Genomic DNA, 20,806 nt, shown 5'->3' on the forward strand with positions numbered 1-20,806 from the left:
AACATTTCGTGAATGGACTTTTTCAAGGATTGGACCAGCCATATAGAGGCAAAAAAAACTCTTATAGAATTTAAAACAACCTTTTCTGAGCAACATTTTAGTGATGCAGCTTGCAGACTTTTCATTGATAATGGCTACAATTCTGCTTCTCCACTCAGTCTCTGACTTTATATGTATTCTTCTTTTATTTCTGATGTTACTGCTTCAATTATCTTTCACTGTACATACATGAATGTACACTTTATTTCACGGTATATAATTGTATATAACAGTATTGCATAACTGCATATGTTTTTGCTCTAAATGTTGCAATTGTAGACTTTGCCCTTGTGGATCCTTTATCAAGGACTGGGCCAGTCTACCAACCCAGTTAACAGACAAAAATCAATAAATGAATAATTTAGTTGAACAGGTCCTACTAGAAGTCATTTGATAACTGCACATCTCTAAAAAATGGGATCTTTTCTTTCCATTTCATTTTATATATGTAGGAACCCCAGATGCAGGGAGAGTTGAGAAACTTTTCTTATAACTGATGTGGAAGGGACAAATAAAATGTGGGAAGGTGAGAGAGGTAGTTGAGGTCACTAAGACCTAGTAGGGTAGAGAAGAATGCCATCTTGCCCAGCACATCTAAGGCTTTACTGTTTACTGGCAAGGATCTGTAATCTCTTGGTCTTCCTCTGGGAAAGGGACATTACAGAAGTTTTAGCCCAATGTAGTCTAATTTAGCTGTTGTTTCAGTCATCTGGTGGCTTATATGGGATATCTGCTTCCTTGGGAGTTGTATGAGCATAGTCCAGGTGCTTCCTTGCTGAATTTATGACATCCTGTATGACTGGCTTCCTAGAAGCCAACCAAATACACTTTATCCTTCTTTTAACTGAACAGTTCAATCCAAGTCCTTTGAAGGAGCAGGTACAGGGCCATATGTGACACATTGGTGGAATTTACGATCATTGCGGTTTCTTGAAAGGAAGGGTCATCTGAAGGAAGCCACTGAGCGGAAAGAAACATGGTCTTTGTGTCTCAGAAATAGTTGTCTCTGGTTTCTCAGGATCATCATAGAAAGTCAGTGGGAGAGTCTCCATTCACTTTCCTGTTCCAGAGTGAACCTCTACTATTTTGGCTGGTTTTGTCCTGCTGGGTCCAAGATAGATACAGGTAGAACAGCTCCTGGCATTGAACATGACCACTGACCTGTGGCCAGGTGACTTGAGGGGCTATTCCTTGGGTTCAAGTTTATCTGCCCAATCTGCTAAGGGTGTGTAATAATGACATATTGAGATACTCACATCCAAGATGGAGGCAGATGTGTACTTATTCTTGGGCCTTCATCCTTTGCCAAAAAAAAAAAGATTACCAGGAACTCATAACTTTGTTTCTCAAATGGAAGTTCACCAGAAACAGAGAAATAGACAGACCATTTCTGAAATTGATTTACCTCTAGCAGGGCTTGGCTAAGGCTTGACATTCATTTCTCTAGCCTTTTTTATGGTGCTTAGCCAGAGGTCTGGATCTGTGTTGGGACTTTCCCATAAATCCAGACACAAGGAATGTTCAGCTGCCACCGTACTCCAAGTACTGGTGTAGACTGGGACTTCCTTGCATTGATCTCTGCAGATGGTATTTAATGGTATTACTTTTCATTATGTGGCATTTCCAGGCAGCATGGACAATGTGAGTGTGGTCTTAACTTCTTATTTGTAAACCAAACCAACACCAACGACATATAAAGAAAGCAACAAAGCACAGTACAACCACCACGGCAAGCAGCATACAAATTCAAGGAGACTAAATAAGACTATATTTAATAAAAATCAGGATAAGCGCTTTCACATAAAAATGCTTCATCAGATCCTCAGTATACACAAACCAACAAGTACATTTAAAAAGCACATTCAAAAAGAAATTACCCTATCAAACAGCTGGGCCAATTAGTGATGTAATGGCCTCGATTTCAATGCTGGCTTTAAAGGAGCATTGTAATTTAAGCCTGGTGGTGTTCTATGTGCAATCCACCTCATCTCCACACATTCTGTTCTGTTGACTATGTCCCCACCTCTGGCAGACTCCGATATTACCTCTATCAAAGTGAACTTAAAAGAATGTCCACTATGATCTTTAACATGTTTAAAAAGGGTGCTTAAACAACTCATTCTCCTTATGTTCCCTACATGCTACAGGACATGATCCTTCAATTTCTGATTAGTTTTACCCACATAGTATCACTCGCAGTCATTACAAGTCGCAAGGTACACTAAGTTAGCTGTCCTGCAGTCAGCATGTACCCTAAAAACATAGACTTTACCAGTTATATGATGTACAAATGTATTAGTTTGGGACATATATTTACCGGCTTTGCAAGACCTACATGGAAAAATCCCAAACCCCAGGGGTAAACTATAGGATTTCCTAAATGGTCTATAACACAGTTCACTTTTCAGAGTCAGATTATTTTTGTAAGCAAATCTAGGGGCATCACCTACCACCTTGGAGATGGTGTCATCAGAATGCAGTATAGCCCAATTCTGTTTAACAATATCACAAACGAAGTTGATATTACTACTGTATTTCAAACAAAACCTATATGTAGGTCTATTATTCATCTTAGGACACAATGATTACAGGGACATAGAACAGCAAGCTTAAATTACAATGTTCCTTTAAAGCCAGCATTGAAAATCGAGGCCATTACATCACTAATTGGCCCAGCTGTTTGATAGGGTAATTTCTTTTTGAATGTGCTTTTTAAATGTACTTGTTGGTTTATGTATACTGAGGATCTGATGAAGCATTTTTATGTGAAAGCGCTTATCCTGATTTTTCTTAAATATAGTTTTATTTAGTCTCCTTGAACTTATATGCTGCTTGCCGTGGTGGTTGTACTGTGCTTTGTTGCTTTCTTAAATTATTTGTCAACCACATGGGCTTTGTAGGTTTTGCTGATTTAATGAATAGATATGGAAACTTAAGAATGGAACAAAACCATCACTATGCTAGTGGCAGCAGAGGTCTGGCAGACTAAGGGGATAGTTGTGTTATATTCCTGCTACATGAGACATGAGACATGAGCCCCCTTCCAACTCCCTTCCTGTGCATAACCAGATGGGGTGGCTGTTATCACATAGCATTAGGATGTATCTCTTATTTTAGAAAAGCCATTAACTACTCACTCTTGATACATTTAAGAAGGGCCCTTAGTGCCAGGGAGCATGTGTATGTATTTAAGCAGGGCCCTCAGTGCCAGCGAGCATGTGCCTTAGAAATGCACACATCTCTTATTTTGGAAAAGCCATTAACACCTCACTCTTGATGCATTTAAGAAGGGCCCTTAGTGCCAGGGAGCATGTGCATGCATTTAAGCAGGACCCTCAGTGCCAGGGAGCATGTGCCTTAGAAATGCATGGGACCACACCATGCTTTATTGTAGATCTCTGCTGATGTCACAGTGAATACCCCCCCCCCCCCATGACTGATACTGCTTAACCACTCTGGTATCTTTTTTAAATATAATATTTGTTCTGTTTTGTGAATGCAGTGCTACAATTTGTAAAATGCACATATTGGGGAGCATCCATACTTCTTCCTTATCAAGGGGGTTGTAGGCAATTAATAAGGCTTCTGGCACCTTGAAGAAGAATAAAAATGAAGGCACCTAATAACCACAATTATTGGAATGATTTCTGCCTGCTGAGCAAATAGGTAATTAAGCTACTCTGCTGTTTCTTTGAACTTTCTATGCTGCTCTTTTTTTTTTCCAGAGTTGCGAAAGTAAACGCCAACTCCTAAACACTGTTCGTCAAATGCAGAAGCTGTTATCATCACAGGAAGCTACTTACCTGCAGGGTGTTCGAAATTTGAAGAAGCAGTTATCCCGTTTGCAGAGTTCAATTCAAAAACAGACGATGAAAGGCAATGGTAAGATCTGCATGGGCCATCAAGGAGACATGGTGTGAGCTGGGTTATGTTGTTTTTAGTGGCACAATGTAAAACATTTGAGTACTGCATTTTAGTAGTTCCATGTCAACATAATGCTGCAGTTCTTGCAGCATAATTGTTATGAAATACATAGAATAGAAAAAAATATAACTTTACTGAGTGTAAAATTGCTTTAATTGAAAAGACAGTAAAACTGTTGGAAAGGAAACCTAATCTACTTCGTAAATGCACAAAATTCCATTGCCTAGATCATTTGTAGGATTCAGTACCCATACACCTGGAAAAGTGTGTAAGAGCAGGAAAAATCATCAACACATTTTCAATCCAAAGAGGAAGGACTGCCTTGGACTTTTTTTAAGGGGAGAGACAAACTAGAAGCTGAGATGTTGCATTATGTCTGGACTGTGCAGGGGGATACATTTTTGGACAGAATTCAATCTAGATTCCATTTATTTGTAGTAGAAGTAAACAGACTGTGTTTAGACTTTTAACATAAGCAGCATAATTTTATGGTAAAAGTGCACTGAGTAACTTATTTGAATTTAGTATGACTGCACTTAAAATCTGAGAGAGATTTTTTAAACACACTGAATAAAAGTTTTGATTTTCTACAAAGGGAACAGTTTCAAAACTAATGTACACCTTTTTTTACCCACTGCCCAGCTCCACTTGAGAACTGTTTAATAGAACACATAAATATGACTTCTGGCTAATCAGTATTTAGCAAACACTTTCACTGATGACAAATTATTTTATCTGTTCTGCAAGACTTTGTAAGTGGACTGAGGGCTGCTTATAGAATATAATACTGAATAAACTTGTCTAAAAACCTTTCATTCCTGCAACAAGGAACCAGTCAGGAAGTTGTAGGGCAACAATGGAAAGTAGGTAATCTTAATGTTTACGTAAATGGAAAAAAAGGCAGTGGTGTTAACTATTGTTAAGTGACTGGAGGAAGAACTGTCCAGTATGCTGACAATTCAGCAATTATCAGTACAGTTAAACCAGTCCCTGAGCATCAGAGCACCACCAAACTCTCCTTCACTTGTACTGAAACCTGACTCAAAAGGTCCAACTTTGTAGTAATCTGCCCCCAAAAAGCAAAGCTAATCCTGCTCACCACTAAGTCAACTCCAACATAAATACTTTTAGCCCTTCTTTCCTCCCATGGTAGCACTACTGAATCTTTATCCCACACAAAGCTCCTTGGGGGCATCAGTGATGAAAATCTAAAATTTGACCTCTGTGTCTAACAGGAAAGCAAACCAAATACTTGAACTGCTATAGAGGACAAAATCCTTCTTTTAACATAGTGCACTTACATATCAACTCCTTACTTCTCACACTCACATATCAAATCCTTACTTCTCACACTGTCTTATGCTGACCTCATCTAAACAAATCTGTATTCACCCCAGCTTGCAAAACTTGATCAGTAAAATAGCTAAATTCGATGCCACCCATAACACAGCTCATTTGGTTTGTATACGTAAATTCCCTCAAGTACTGTTAACTCAAAGTAGTAAATAACATGTTGCCCATCCCAGCAGAGCTGTAGCTGTCTTATCTAGCATCCTATGCTGGTCCCATGAACTTGTGCCCCACTCCCTGAGTACTTCAAGTGAAGAGCAAAGAAATAAAAACTGTCTTTGGATTAAGTAAATCAGCCAATCATACCCCATCAAATCTGTACCCCCTCAATAGAAGAGACAAATAAATAAATAAATAAATAAATAAATAAATAAATTAATTAATTAATTAATTAATTAAAATAAATAAATAAATACACAAATAAATAAATAACTGTCTTTGGATTACAGTAGAAAGCCAATTGGCTTCTTATAGTAAATCTGCCAAATTCATACCGGCTCTTAACAGAAGAGCAAAAAAAAAAAAAGTCTTCACATTACCATGTGATTGGCTACCTACAGTATGGCAGCCAATCCACAGCCCCCAGGTCGTCAAGTGAAGAACAAAAAAAATTTTTGAACTCAAGTGCCTTTTTCTACCAGCATTCTCATATAGAAGAAAATACAGTGATCTCGATAGCACCTCCTGACATTCTGTGTCTGAGGCAATTGCCTCCTTCACTCCTCCCTTGTTAGGCTACTGCATCCCAGACAACTGTTCATGCCCTAATAATTTCCTTCATTGGTATATGCTCAGTTTGCTTCCCTGAATTTCTGACCTGTATCACTCTTTCCATAACTTTCAGGGTGACTCCCTATACTCTAGTTATATTATTAAAATCTAGAACTTCCTACCCACCTCTGTCTGACACAACAAAAAATAAAACTTCTTGTCCTCATTAAAATTATATTTCAAGAATACTTTGCTTTGGCACTGTACTCCTCCCCTAGTATAAATGACCTCTATCTCTGACAGTTTCCCCTCCATCTAAGTATCCTTTTCTGTGTATAGTCACATAGAATCTTGATTTTTAGAAATACCTACTGTGACTTAAATTAATCACCCGTAAATGCCTCTCACTGTGCTATACTCTTTACTTGGTCTTTCTTAGTATTAGTGCATCCTGATACACAAACCTGATCCTTAAAAAAGTAATGTATTTGTTTCTAGAATCTAGACCAAGTACAGATTTGCTGTATCTAGGACTGTTTGTAAGCTTCTGAGCCCCCCAAGCCTTTCTGTGTCAGAGGGAAGCATTCTAGCTTGTCAGTGGGAGTGGTAAGCACTAGGTAGCCTATCTACCACAAGAGGAGTGGTTTCTGGCCCAGAAATTGTAGTTTATTGGCCTGGGCAGTTTTTTCCATATCTTTAAACTTTCTGGTCTAAAAGCCCACATTTGCGTTTTTCCCGCCTTTCCTGTAACTAGTCTAGTCCAGATAGAGATCTGTTGTATCCAGGACTGTTTGTAAGATTAAGAGCCCCTCAAGCCTTTCTGTGTTGGAGGAAAGCCTTCTAGCTTGTTAGTGGGAGTGGTAAGCACTAGGTAGCCTATCTACCACAAGAGGGCTGGTTTCTGGCCCAGATATTGTTTAGCTATTTGGGCAGTTTTTTTTTCATCTCTTTCAAATTTCTGGTTTAAAAACCCATGTTTGCACTTGTTTCCCATCTTTCCTGTAACTAGTCTAGTCCAGATACAGATTTGCTGTATCCAGGACTGTTTGTAAGCTTCTGAGAGGTGCAAAAGTCTGCTCTTCAATTTTTCCCACAGATCTCCTAGTTCTCCTGCACTTTTACTAGCTTATTAGTCTAGCACTTTACCATACCATACGTCTTGTAGCAATTATTGTAGCACACAAAAGTGCTACCAGCACTAAATGTTCTACAAGGAAACAGTGCCAGTACTTATTATTAATGCCCACCCCTCCAGGTATGTCTAAAGGTCAGTTCCCTGTGCTTTCTCCTATTAACCTGGTTAACTTGGGCATCCTGAGGCAATGTAGCAACTGCCTCATGTACACTGACAACCCTCTCCTCTTACCTCCCAACACTCAGACTTGCGAGATGCACTTATATATCCAAACTTGAAGCCACACACTCTACAGCCAAGACCAGAATGGCTGGTCAAGAGGCGAAGGACAACACTTGCACCACACCACATGGAACACATAGCCCTCCAGAACACACACCAGCACTGCCTTTGCATAAAAACACAAACCACACACCCATCTTTGCAGATGCTCTCAATAAAAATGTACCAAAACAGCAGAGACCTCCAAGGCAGAAATGCACTCGACCACCACAACACAACACTAATCACGAGACACATAACTCTCCTAAACATTGTGCCACTCAACCAAAGCCCCTAAGGAAAAACAGCATGCCCAGCACACTAGTCATAGGTGACTCGCTAGTGAGGCACACTGATGTCCAACTCACTAGGTTGAGTAAGGAGAAAGTAACAGTCAGCTGCCTGTCTCGTGCCATGATCTGCCACATAATGCATGCACTCAGGTCCCTCAACAACAGATACAAATATGACTCTGTCTTTCTACATGTGGGTGTGAACGGCCTGAGGCACACCTCCCTGAACTACATGAAAAGAGACATGGAGGAGCTCTCGGATTATGTAGCCCAGGCGGGTATGACCCTAGCCTGAGCAGCATCCTACCATCACCCAGAATTATACCACAGTACAAGCAGAAAATGATTGATTTCAACAATTGGCTAAGATTCTGTTGTCATTATAAGGGGATCCAGTATCTGTCTGCCTGGGATAACTTGATTGACAGACCTTGATGCTTTGCCAGAGATGGCCTGCATCTGTCACCCCTGGGCTTCTGGATACTGGCCAAGGGTCTTGCCACCCATATAGTGCCTTTTTTAGGTGGTGTTCCAAAGACCAAATTACCACCATAACAGCTGCAAACAAATGCAATCTGAGGGTCATGCTGCTCAACGCTAGAAGTCTAAATCTCAAAATGCACTTACTCGAAACACTCCTTAAAATGGAGAACATCGACATTTGTGCTGTAACAGAGACCTGGTTCAAGGCATCAAAAAGCACCCCTGCTCTACCAGGCTATACCTCATTCCACACCTTTCGACCACAGAACTTGGACTGAAGCTCCAAAGGCAATGGTGTTTCCATATTTATAAAGGATGCGCACACCTCCAGACTGGTAGCCCAACATAACACATCAGAGATACTTTAGGTGCAGCTAACATTGGGTAAGACAGTGATTCAGGTTGTAGCCTGTTATAGGTCCCCAACCATGTCCCAAGAGTCACATTCCATGTTCCTAAGCACCCTGGAGAATATTAGGGTCCAGCCTAACACTCTCATACCGGGCAACTTCAACTACCCCTCCATTAACTGGGAATGCTACTCATGTACCAATACACTTGCTAAACGTTTCCTGGAATTCATTAATTCCAGTGACCTGGAACAGCTCATTCTTACCCCCACTAGAGAGAGCAACATCCTTCACCTGGTTATTACTAATATGGGTGACCGTTGCTCTACACCAATAATCAACTCCTCCCGGGTTAGATCCGACCACAAATTAATCAACTTGGAAATCCACATCCATCCCACTCACCCAAAGGTAACCACCATGAAAAACTTTTCAAACGCTAACTTTTGGCTCCTAAAAACAGAGGTGGTTAACTTCATGGCAGCCATGCAAATGGAGAATAGTTGCATGACTGCCAAATCATACACCAATGCACTGTACGAACACATACACAAATGCATGGATCACACCATATCCAATAGAACCAAGACACTCTCCTCTAAAAAAAGGAAGCCAGTCTGGTGGTTCCGTGTCATAAACAAACTCTACAGCAGAAGGAGGAAACTGATGCGGAATATGGTGAAGTCCCAAGACTGGAAAAACTCCCTTATCAGCCTCAACAAAAAGTTGAAATGCCTCATCAAATCCTGTAAAACTAGCTATGAAAACAGAATTGCAGCAGATAGTAAAGACAACCACAAGGCCTTCTATAGTTATGTAAAGAATCTCCATGGCAATACCTAGATTTGAGCTACTGCACAATGGTACCGCCTATACCGAGCCAAAAGATATTGCCAATATACTGGCCAACAGATTCCGTGCCAACTTTACCCCACTCACCCGCCCAAAGGACCAATCAAAATACCAGTAGATTGCCAGACACCCAGTATTACTGCTGCACAGGTTAAAACAGCACTGTCCAAGGCCAAGAATACACCTTCTATGGGACCTGACAATATCCCTGGCTGTGTTCTACATGAACTACAAAGTGAACTGGCACCTCACCTGTGTGCCCTGTTCAATCACAGCCTCATCACAGGCTTTGTCCCTACCGAATGGTGCACTGCTCCAGTCATCCCTCTCCAGAAAGGAGGAGTGACTACAGACCCTGGGAACTATCTTCCCATTAGCCTGACAAGTCTGATATGCAAAGCTATGGAATGCATCATCATGAACCTAATAAACAAGGATATAGGGAATCTCCAAACTCTGGATACCACACAGTTTGGTTTTGTGAAGGGTAGATCATGCCTGCTCAACTTGGTTGACTTCTTTGAGTTAGTCACCAGAGCTGTGGACAAAGGCAAGGTGGTTCATACAGCCTACTTTGACCTGGCCAAGACCTTTGATACCATTCCCCACTCAGGAATCATAGAAAAACTCACTAAGCTAGGCATCAACCCCTATATCACTAGGTGGGATGCAAACTGGCTCACAAATAGAACCCACAGTGTGAAAGTAGCTGACTCCAAGTCAGACTGCTAACCAGTCACGAGTCTAGTCCCACAGGGATCGGTCCTGGGTCATCTCCTGTTTGGTATCTAGTTCTCAGAAGTCCAGGCCAACACGAAGGGACTCTGACAAAATTTACAGACAATTGCAAGTTGGAAGCCATTATTAACTCCCCAAGTGATAGTGACATCCTACAGAAAGGCCTCACTGAGACCAACGACTGGTGTCAGAACCATGGCCTTAAGCTCAATGCCAAAAAATGTGTCATCATACCCTTTGGGAAAAACCCAGTTCCCATGAATTACCACATCGATGGTAGTCCACTGATCACAGAAGGTGTTATAAGAGATCTGGGAACACAGGTTGACAGCAACCACTCTTTTGACTACCACATTGCCACTGTGGTCAGAAAGTCCTTCTATGTGGCACATCTCATTACTAAGGGTTTTGCATCCAGGAAGAAAGGGGTCATTGTCTCCCTCTACTCTTCCCTCATTAGGCTAATTATCTAGTAAAATGCCCCATTTGTCATGTACCTCACTAGACACCTGCAACAATTGGAGAGGCCGCAAAAGTACCTCATAAAGAGGATCGTAGGCCTTAAACACTTGTCCTATATGGACAGACTCCAAAAACTCCAACTATTCTCTATCTCATATCACTTACTTAGAGGTGATCTCTGCTTGACTTACATAGCCATGTCTGACCCAGCCCTATTAGAAATGCTACATCTAAAGAAATCCCAATCCCTCCGCACCACACCCTCCAGAGACCTCAACCTCATTACTACAATCAACAGAACATGCTGGAGGGACAGGTTCATAACCCAGAGACTGCCCATGCTATGGAATAGACTTCCCATATATGTCAAACAGAACACCTCACTGGCACTCTTCAAGAGAAATCTTGATTAGTTGATGGGAAACAGAAAATTCATCCCGGGGATCACTCCAGTGGCTGTACTCAACAGGCACTGGGCACTAAGGTTGGGTGGCATGATGCCAGGGTAATCCTATGGGCTAGGCTTGTAAAGGCTCCAGGGCCATTAGCCTAGTGCACACCTATGAATCTATGAACCTATGTACTTTAATGGGATATGTTCATCTGAATGCTTCCAGAATATGAACCACTTTACTGCCATTTACATTACATCTATCATGTTACATGCTGATATATGTTTCCTATATTTACAACTCTAATAGGTCTTAGTATTACTTAATGTTCTTTCACTTTCCCTTCCTTATGAACAAGCATTGTACAATGTTTTATTATCTCAATGTATCTTACCTGTGTGTTCAGCTGTGTACTCCATGTTTGTATTTATATTTTTAGCTGTATAGTGATTATTCCTTCTGTGGTTTTTCTTCCCGAGCCTACCCTGAAAAGGAATTTCCTATCCAGTCAAATTTTCCCAGTAAACAAACACAAATCAAAAATAATAATATTTTTTTCAAAATATTTCTTTGGGGCACAGAACATAATGGGATGTACTGGAAGGTCATGAAGACCTATCCTGTTGTTTACAACACATTTAAAAAGTAGGCTGTCTACTCATTAGTTTTGAAAGAGATCAGGCATAACATTGCACAAGTTACCGTTTTCTTTGCAGTCTAATTCAGGGACCTTATAGGCACATCTTTTTCGTCTATTTGTTATCTTCTCTGTCTGGTGCAGTGATAGTGAAAATATCTTTTAACTTGAATGTTGCCTAAGCTATTAAGAAACAAAATGATAATTCAATGAAGCATCTGAATCGTTGCATACAAACACACCAAACTGTTTAATCTTGCTTAGTGTTATGAAGTCTATGGAAATCAGTATGCAAAAAAAGTAACTTCTATTATTCATGATACTCCAATTATCAGTTAGATGGTGCTTCCATGTCTCTCCAGCATGCACCAAACATCTGTCTCTTGGAAATATCTTTAATGTTAGCAGTGCTGAATAGCTATGATTACCATGAACAGTTCTACAATGTATTTAGCTTGTAACCATAGCATGGTTGTTCTTTTGAATAAGGACTAAATTGTAACAAAATTGTTTTGAATTGTGTCATCAGCCCGAGGCCACAGTCAAAGATCAAAGCCATCCAGTCAGCCACAGCTGGTCACCAGTTAAGAAGGTTGACTGATATCAGCATTGTGCAACTCGGCCCACGGTCACTACAGATAAGTTCAACATCACTGTTATGCAAAATGCTCCAACTGTGTTTATTACACTCACGGTTAAACCAAAGTCAAATATTTACATAAATGGACATTCATTTGTAACTAACCCCTTAACCAATAACTCATTTTGATTTTATTTTTGTTATGATCTACAACTTTCTGTAAATCAAATGAAGTATTACTTCACGTTGGACAAAATGGAAGGCCCACCTACTTGTCTTCTCTCTGTTGTCAGCCTTCTAACATTAGGTATCCTAAAGAAGTATAGCAACTTCCTTATTCTCACAGATAATGAACTCTTACTAAAAACAAATTGAGAGGTGCAAATACTTAAGAGATACAAATAGAGAGGTGCAAATACTTAAGAGATACCGAGGCAGCACTCTCACAAAAATTGCAGACTGTGAGCACTGCACAATCACACCACTCACTGTGTACCCAATCATGATCTATAATATAATGTCATATGGTGATGCTGTAAAGAAATCCTTATCTAAGCCTCCCAGATATGTAAGGACTGAGTCTCAGCAAAAATCAGAATCAAACATTGTGTCTTTTACTATCTCACCTTTCAACGTGAGACAAAAGGTCTCAATTTCTTACACCAGACCATTCCATGAACAAAGTGAATGGCGACTCCATGGTATGACAAATACATTCATAGTCACTATGCTGGATAAAGATAAGATGACAGAGAGTTGTCTTTCTGGTGCCAGGTTCTATAGATGTCTCAAGGAATCTTAGGACCTTTGCACCAGACAAATATAAGTATGAGATCACAATTGTGCATCAGAGGGTTAATGACTTTTGGTGAAAAACCTTCAGGGAGATACAGAAGGACATGTCTGTGCTCTTTATGCATGTCACAAATACAGGCAAGACATTGATACTGTGTTGAGTTGTTCCTTCTGCAAGAATAATGACTAGGTTGAATAAAAAAAAAAAGGATGATTGGCTTCAACAATAACTGGTGCCATTCTAGGGGTATCCAGTGTGTGTGAGCATGAAACAAGATGCTTGCCAATCCCACTTGATTTGCAAGGCATGGTCTGCAGCTCTCATTCAAAGGCTTCTCCATGCTAGCTAAAATTTCTAATGCACCCGTAGTGCCTTTTTAGGCAAAGTTCAGTTAATCAGCATTCCAACATAGCAAGCAGTTTAGTATCAATACAGGATCGAATTTAGGTGGTTCTACTCAATGCCAGAAGTCTAAACAACGAACTGCCCAACCATGAAACACTTCTGCATTTGAAAACCATCTTAATATGTATAATCACTAAAACACAGTTTAATTGTCCAGAAAGTACTTCCTACCTGGATTTAACACATACCATACCTTCAGACCAGGTGAAAACTCTGGTGTTGTGTCCATATTTATCAGAGACCTTATCACTTATAGACAGATTCCCAGAAACCCATCTATGAAACTTATCAGACTCCAGATCACACTAAACAAAGTCAACTTTCAGTTTATCACCAGTTATAGGACACCTTTCATGACACTGGAAGTTCATGGCAGGTTCTTAAAAGTCATGGATGAGCTCCCCATAAATAAGAACTCCAGTATTCTGTGAGACTTTAACTGTCCATCAGTTTACTGACTTACATCCCCCTCCAACATGAGATATGCACAATTGATTTTAGATCTAATAAATAAAAACTCAGTGGACCAGGTGGTTACTAGCCCAACTTGAGAATCAAATATTCTTGACCTGGTACTTACAAATGTAGTGTCATCATACACGAGTGCACTAGTAACTCTCTTCCCAATTAAGTGAGGCCATAAGCTAGTAAACTTTTCTCTCAAGCCATTTAAACCCCCTTAAACAAATATGTCAGAATTCAGATATTGCAAGTTCTCAAATCTCTTTAAATGCAATGATGAAGTCTCAAAATTCACTTATAACAACATCACTTCACTAAATAGATTTGCAAAGGAGTTTTATACTTGAATAAATAAATATATAAAACTGTTAGTCCCATCTAGATACAAATACAAATACAATGTGAGATGTAAAAGCAGTATTGAACAGAAGCAGGAATGCTGGGCCGTTTGAATTATTGTAAGCGCCATAAGAAAACAAATTCCATAGATCCCAAAATTAGCACCATAATTTCGCTGAACGACTTCATAAACCAGAATGCCAGTAAGCAGTCTTATTGTTTACTAATCCAAAAATTACTGGCATTAAGGGGACATTCAAGATAAGGCACAGATTAGGAATAAACTGTTCTCAATGCCAAACACATCTTCATCGAGTATTAATTTACAGAATGTCTGGACTATTTAAATACAATATAAACAATGATATCATCTTAGATCTGCAAAAATGTTTGTCAACAGCTAACCTTCATTACCAACAATGACATTGTTTTAGAAGCCCAGAAATGTGTGTGAACAATGATGACATTTACAAGAAAAACATCATCATCTGTATTGTTATCACATGTTCAAAACAGGAAATACAATATCAACAATATCATCTGTAATTGCCCAGAAATGTACATGACATATTTAAATACAATATCCACAGTCACGTCATAAGAGTTTGCGTGCCATAAGTATGTTCTGTTTAAACTTAATACTAATAATTGCTTCATGTTTTGTACCCAGATGTTTCTGTGAGCTGTTCAGATGTAATACCAACAATGACAATCTTTTGACACTAAAGGCTGTTTATGGACTGACAATAATGTCGTGAACCAAAGCAATCTGTGCCAGTATTGGCTTACCATAAATTTGAAGTATCCGGATATAATGCTAACAATGACATTATCTTTGACTGAGCAACCCAAAATGTGTGCAAATTGTTTAATACAGTACAGCAATGGCATCATCAGTAGTGTGTGGCAAAGGGCAACGGTTCCTTGTGCAAAGTCGCTCCATACAGTAATTTGAAGAAATCATTTTTTTTATTTTTTATGTTGAGTGCTGGGGAAAAGTGGATTTGGTGAGTTATGATTGGCTAACATTACTGTAGGGTGGCATGGATTTCATGTTGCATTATTGCATAATCTGAAGGACTGAAGACATTTTTTTCTTTTGTCTTCAGTTGAAGAGCTGAGGGGTGTCAGTGCATTGGTTACTGTACTGCACTTTGCAAAAGTCCTTTTTATTGCTCTTCACTTGAAGAGCTGAGATGGTGGAGAACTAGTTTGTGGAACTGGCACAGGGCATTAGTTGAGCTATCTAGACCGCTGGGTGTCATATTTGAATGAGTAGAAATGTGTGTGGACCCACAATGATGTCATAAACAAATGACCCAAGCTTAGAAATTGTAAAAAATAATAATACAATACAAAATGTCAAACTGAACTATGCTACCTAGGAGAACTAGCCACTTTTTCCTACTGTAATAACTCCTTCCATCCATCTTTATGTATATGTGATAGAATAATCCTATCATTTGCTGTAGACATAAGAGGCTGTTGGGTATTTAAGTGCATATATAAAAAAAAGTGTGTGTTCCTTTTGTTTACATCATATCTCAATAACATGCTATGATATTTGGACTTTGAACATTTGTGACATTTCTTTCATTAAAAAATGCTGAGCATGAGTATGAAGTTAAACCCATCCATCCATCCATCCTTAGCACCTTTTTCCCATTTTTGTATATGGGATCGGGGTGTCACATCAACAGTGACAATCATCTCGAGCCAAGGTATACACCGCATGTGGCTAGCCCCGCCACAGTAGTTCATCTGTACCACTTACTCGCACACACACTCATACCTACAGGCAATTTATAGTGCACAACCTACCTACTGCATTACTTTGGAAAGTGGCAGGAAACGAGTGCACCCGGAAGAAACCCACATGACGACAGGGAGGATATGCAGACTCCACACAGAAGGCACCCTAGCTGAGAATCAAACTGTGAGGCGACAGCATTAACCACTGCACCATTGCGGCCTATATGTATATATATATATATATATATATATATATATATATATATATATATATATATATACATACATACATACATACACACACGCACACACACACACACACACACACACACATATATATATATATATATATATATATATATATATATATTTATATGGGTTCCTATTAGATGACCGAAGACGCATTCTTTTGAATGCGTCTTGGTCGAACTTAAAAAGACGAAAAGGCAAAATGACGAAGCGGCATATAAACAAAATATTTCCCTGGGAAAGAAATCGCTTGGCTGCGTCCATTACTTTGCCATTTTCGTCACTGTAGTGCGATCTCGGAGTTAGTATATTTAAATAGGGGGATGTGTGGGAGGCAAAGCCCCCCACTTTATGTTATGTTTTAAGTGTTTTTTTTTTTTCCCTTGGAAAAAAATTGCTGTTCTAAATGTTTGAGTTTGTAAGCTTTCGCTTATATGGGGTCGATAAATCATCGTTCGCTTTTCTAAGTGTTTGATGATCTAATATAAACCCTATAGACAAGGAAAATAATCAGTAGTGTCCCATGCAATCAGAGATTTGCAGAATAATAATCGGAATGCTTTTTGAGTATGTTAAAATGCTTTCTCAGAGCTTTACCCCTCTTATGTATTAATTACATCAGCTGGATAGAAGTACAGAAAGACCACCAAATAAAGGAAAATATTAGAAATTTGTTTAAGATTTTTAAGAAGACTGTTATATATCTGCTGGGTCAGCCCATGAACTCAGGTTAGCATGTGAAACCAAGGAAAATTACAAATCCTTTAGTTATCTTAGAAAACTTAGAAGCAATTCTCAACAATGCAAAAAAAGACATCCATGTGGCTGATTCTCCTTTCTAGCATCCTTTTTTCACTACATGCCTCAGTAGTGCATAGAACCTAAAATGCATTTGATGGTTACTGAAGCTTTTTTTTATGGCAACACTACCTAAACAACTTGCTTTTACATGACAGTACAATGCAAGGCAAAGGGTTGCAGTGTTTCTCTCCGTAATATTGAAGTCTTTGCTACTACAAATATAGAAAAAACAACATTGCAGTCCTGCATGGAACACAGACATTAAGTAAGAAAAAATAGAGCAGCAATGTATGCAAGTGATTTGTATGGTATGAAGTGAATGATCCACAGTGGGATGGTAAGTGAAACTGCTAAGGCTATATATAGTATGTATATAGGGGATTGCACAAAATAGATGCTTTTCGGGGGCACTAAGAGGGGATTATCTCTTAAGAAGTTACAGCACTGATTTTTCAGATAAGGTAAAGTGGCTCTAATGATGCATTTTATTCACCGATATCTGCTGGCTGTTTATATTAGAGGTGGCTAAACTAGCTGGTAGACAGTTCATGAATTCAATGTTTACACATGATCTAGCTTGTGCAGTGGGCTGCATTAGTATTACCAATTTGTATCTGCAGAGATGGCATTCTGATGAGGAAGAAAGAAGATTCTGAATCTTCTGGGAATAATTCCTTGGCCTATTCTTCCCAAATCCACTCCGCACAGGTGTATGCCTCTGATAATGAAGAAACATTGTCTCCTGATTTCAGTATGAATGGACTTTCCTTTGGGGACACTATCATTAAAATAATGTAATATTTTCAGTAGACTGGTTCTAAGTTGTCTGATGTCCAGAAAAGATACTATTCCCATATTCCTCCATTGTAGAGAAACTACCCTATCAAGACTGATCCTTTTGTTCACAAGGAACATAAAGTATCTCAGAAGGGCAAAAAAAAAAAAAAACAAACAAAAAAAAGATTTTAAGACAAGACCAAGCAAGACTCTAAGTTTTCTAAACCCTTCTTTTCTGGAAAAACAAGCCACCTTATGGTGATCGACCTTTGACCCCCCTACATTGGCCATTTTGAGGTTCTTCTGTCTCAAATGCTCTATCCTTCCTAATCTCACAATTAATAACATCAGACGAATGAGCTCTATCCATCATCCAAAATGGTTACAAAATTTCTTAGATTGTTCCCACTCCCCTGCACCTCTGATGTATTCCCCTGCCTCCTCCAAGCTAGATTCATCTTATTCTCCCACTTCTTTGATGCCTCTTTATTTAGGGGCAATATAATTCATGCCCTGTCATCTAGTAAGAAAAACATTTCATTGAAGAATGTTTCTAGTTGCCAGAAAGGAGGCCAATTGAAGACCAGTTTTGATCTTTACTTCTCTCAACAGTTTCCTCAAAATTCCAGTTTTCAAGTTGTTGACCCACAGTCCTTACTCCCAGTGATCCTTCCCCAAGATTTTTTTTTTTGCAACATTGGATTTAAAGGACCCTTACCTTCACATTTTTATTCAACCAGCATGCTTACAATATTTAAGATTTGGTTTCTCTTCATATAACCTTTCAGTTCTCTGCTTTACTCTTTGGTCTCTCAGCTGTTCCAGGGGTGTTCACAAGGTGTGTAGCACCTGTCACTGTCTTTTGCAGACTTGGAGGAGTTCAGTCTTTCCTTATATGGATGATCTGATTCAGACTCCTTTCTAAAAGATTTTGCTGAGAGACTTGGATTTTATGTCTCTTCTGACCAATCTGGGTTTCATCACGAACCTCAAAAAGTCTTGTGTAAGTTCTTCCCAGAATTTCATTTTCCTAGGATGCAAACTCAATACTCTGTCAAAGACAGTTTTTCTTCCTGCAGGCAAAGTTGCCTTCCTCTCAGATTACTTTCAAAACCTTTGTTTGCCTGTTACTTCAGTAAGAGGGGTTTTAAGAGTCATGAAGTACATGACATCAGCAGTTCCTATGGTAAGAGCCTCTGTCCATTAAAAGTACATGGGGCATTCCTGGGGTACATTTTCTATTTTCCATGCATAGATCTAAATTGGTCTTAAAACTGGACAGAGATGAACTTTGTTTTATGTGGATGGTGAGTCCGTTCCACAGCAGAGGTATACCTGTCCCTCCAAACTGTTGTGTTGTTATTGCTGAAAAGGTTTAAATCCCTATACCAAGTATTTCTGATGCCATTTGACTTGCTGATGTCGATAAATCCCATTAATTTTATTTATTTTTTTTACTTTTTGAGGAAAGTCCAAAAAAACCAAAAAAGCTTTTTTTTCAGCAAAGAAAAGAAAAAAAAAGCTAATGTAAATGTAACATAAATAAAAACAAAACAAAAGGCACAAATAAAATAATTATACATACAAACAAACTTGTAAGGAAGGAGGAACAGTACACAGTTAGAGTAAAAGTATACAAATAAGTAAGAGAGAGAAGAAAGACCCTTTAAGAATAATAAATAAAATAATGGGTTGGAGGGATGCCTACCATACCACACACAGTCAGTCTCACCAGTCTGTATACTACTAAGTATAGTAGCAGGGTTTGTCAGTAGTCCACACATTATGACTTATTTCCTTATCCTTGTATAGTATTAGTAAGGGTCTGTGTTGTGTCCAGTATTTGTGTGTTACATCATACCAATGGTATTCAAATTATTCAATGATGAATGAAATGATGATAAAATAAAAATAGAGACAACAACAATCCCTGAATAAGGCACAATCCCTTTGTTTATAATTTCTTGCAACTCTAGAGCATTTTCTTGCACATTGTTGGTCAAATGTTATGTTGCTGTTCACATAGGTTCTCAAATCCCGAACAACTGAGTCAGCTCCTAGGGGCATATTGTCAATGGGGTAGTTGAGTAAGCATGACCAGCCCTTGAAAGATCCAAACTGAAATGGACCCAATGTTTGGAGGTTCCCTATGTCCTGACAGCTTAATTCCATGATAGATCTTTCCATGGCTTTGTATATGATGCTGGTCAAACTTTTGGGTTTGTAATTGCCTGAGTCTGTGGAAAGTCACCCTTATGCAGGGGAATGGCTTTAGCTGTTCTCCATTTACTTGGTACAAAACCTGTACAACGGCTGAGATTGAACATTGTTGCATCTAAGGACATTGTCAGGGACCATAAATGCAGTATTTTTAGCTTTTGATAGCACTTTTAGGACTTGGTTTTGTGTGATAACTGGAGGCAAGGCAGTTTCAGAGAGGAAGGGAAGAGAGGTATAACGTTAGAGCTAAATTTATTTGCCAGTAAGTTCCCTATATCTTCATCCTCAGTGTAGGTAATTGTGAAGACTGGCAGAGAAGGGTGAAGGCTGCCAGCCTAGTCAAATAGAATCTGATACATAATTCTATCATTTGTAAATATAAATGTAAATTACAGGCTTGTTGTTTTAAATGTAAAGAAATGTTGTTACAAAAATGTGGCAACAGTGCTCTCTACTGACCCAGTAAAAGCATGTGGTGACCCTTTCAAGGGAACAGTGGTGCCGAATAGTTTAGATGAAGAAATTCTTCTTATTGTTTTAACCAAGAGTTAAATTGCTAGACTTAAACATGCAAATGTATTTTTATTGTTCTGTTCCTGACCAGCTGCAAGATAACAAAAGGGAGATGTTAAGAATGTAAATGTAGTTAATGTGTCAGCCTGGGAACCCCAGGAAGTGCAAAAAGATGATGTAATGTTTTATCAGAACTGTAATACCAATTTAAACAGTGAGAACCAGAGATTATTGAGCATTTTTGTCTGACTAACTCAGCACTGCCTTGCTCTATGTAAGTAAGTT

At 39.1% G+C, this 20,806-nt stretch overlaps 1 protein-coding gene across 2 annotated transcripts in view; it reads left to right on the plus strand.

The window, feature by feature from the left end:
* LOC122809676 (fibulin-7-like) overlaps positions 1 to 20,806 on the plus strand; it is a 545,587-nt gene that overhangs the window by 147,154 nt on the left and 377,627 nt on the right. For both annotated transcript variants that reach the window (XM_044081345.1, XM_044081346.1), the window contains exon 3: positions 3,765 to 3,921. In XM_044081345.1, the coding sequence (XP_043937280.1) occupies positions 3,765 to 3,921 (157 nt within the window). The remainder of the gene's footprint in view (positions 1 to 3,764; positions 3,922 to 20,806) is intronic.

Source organism: Protopterus annectens, chromosome 8.part0 (assembly GCF_019279795.1).
Source record: "Protopterus annectens isolate FY-2018-M chromosome 8.part0, PAN1.0, whole genome shotgun sequence".
NCBI lineage: Eukaryota > Metazoa > Chordata > Ceratodontiformes > Protopteridae > Protopterus > Protopterus annectens.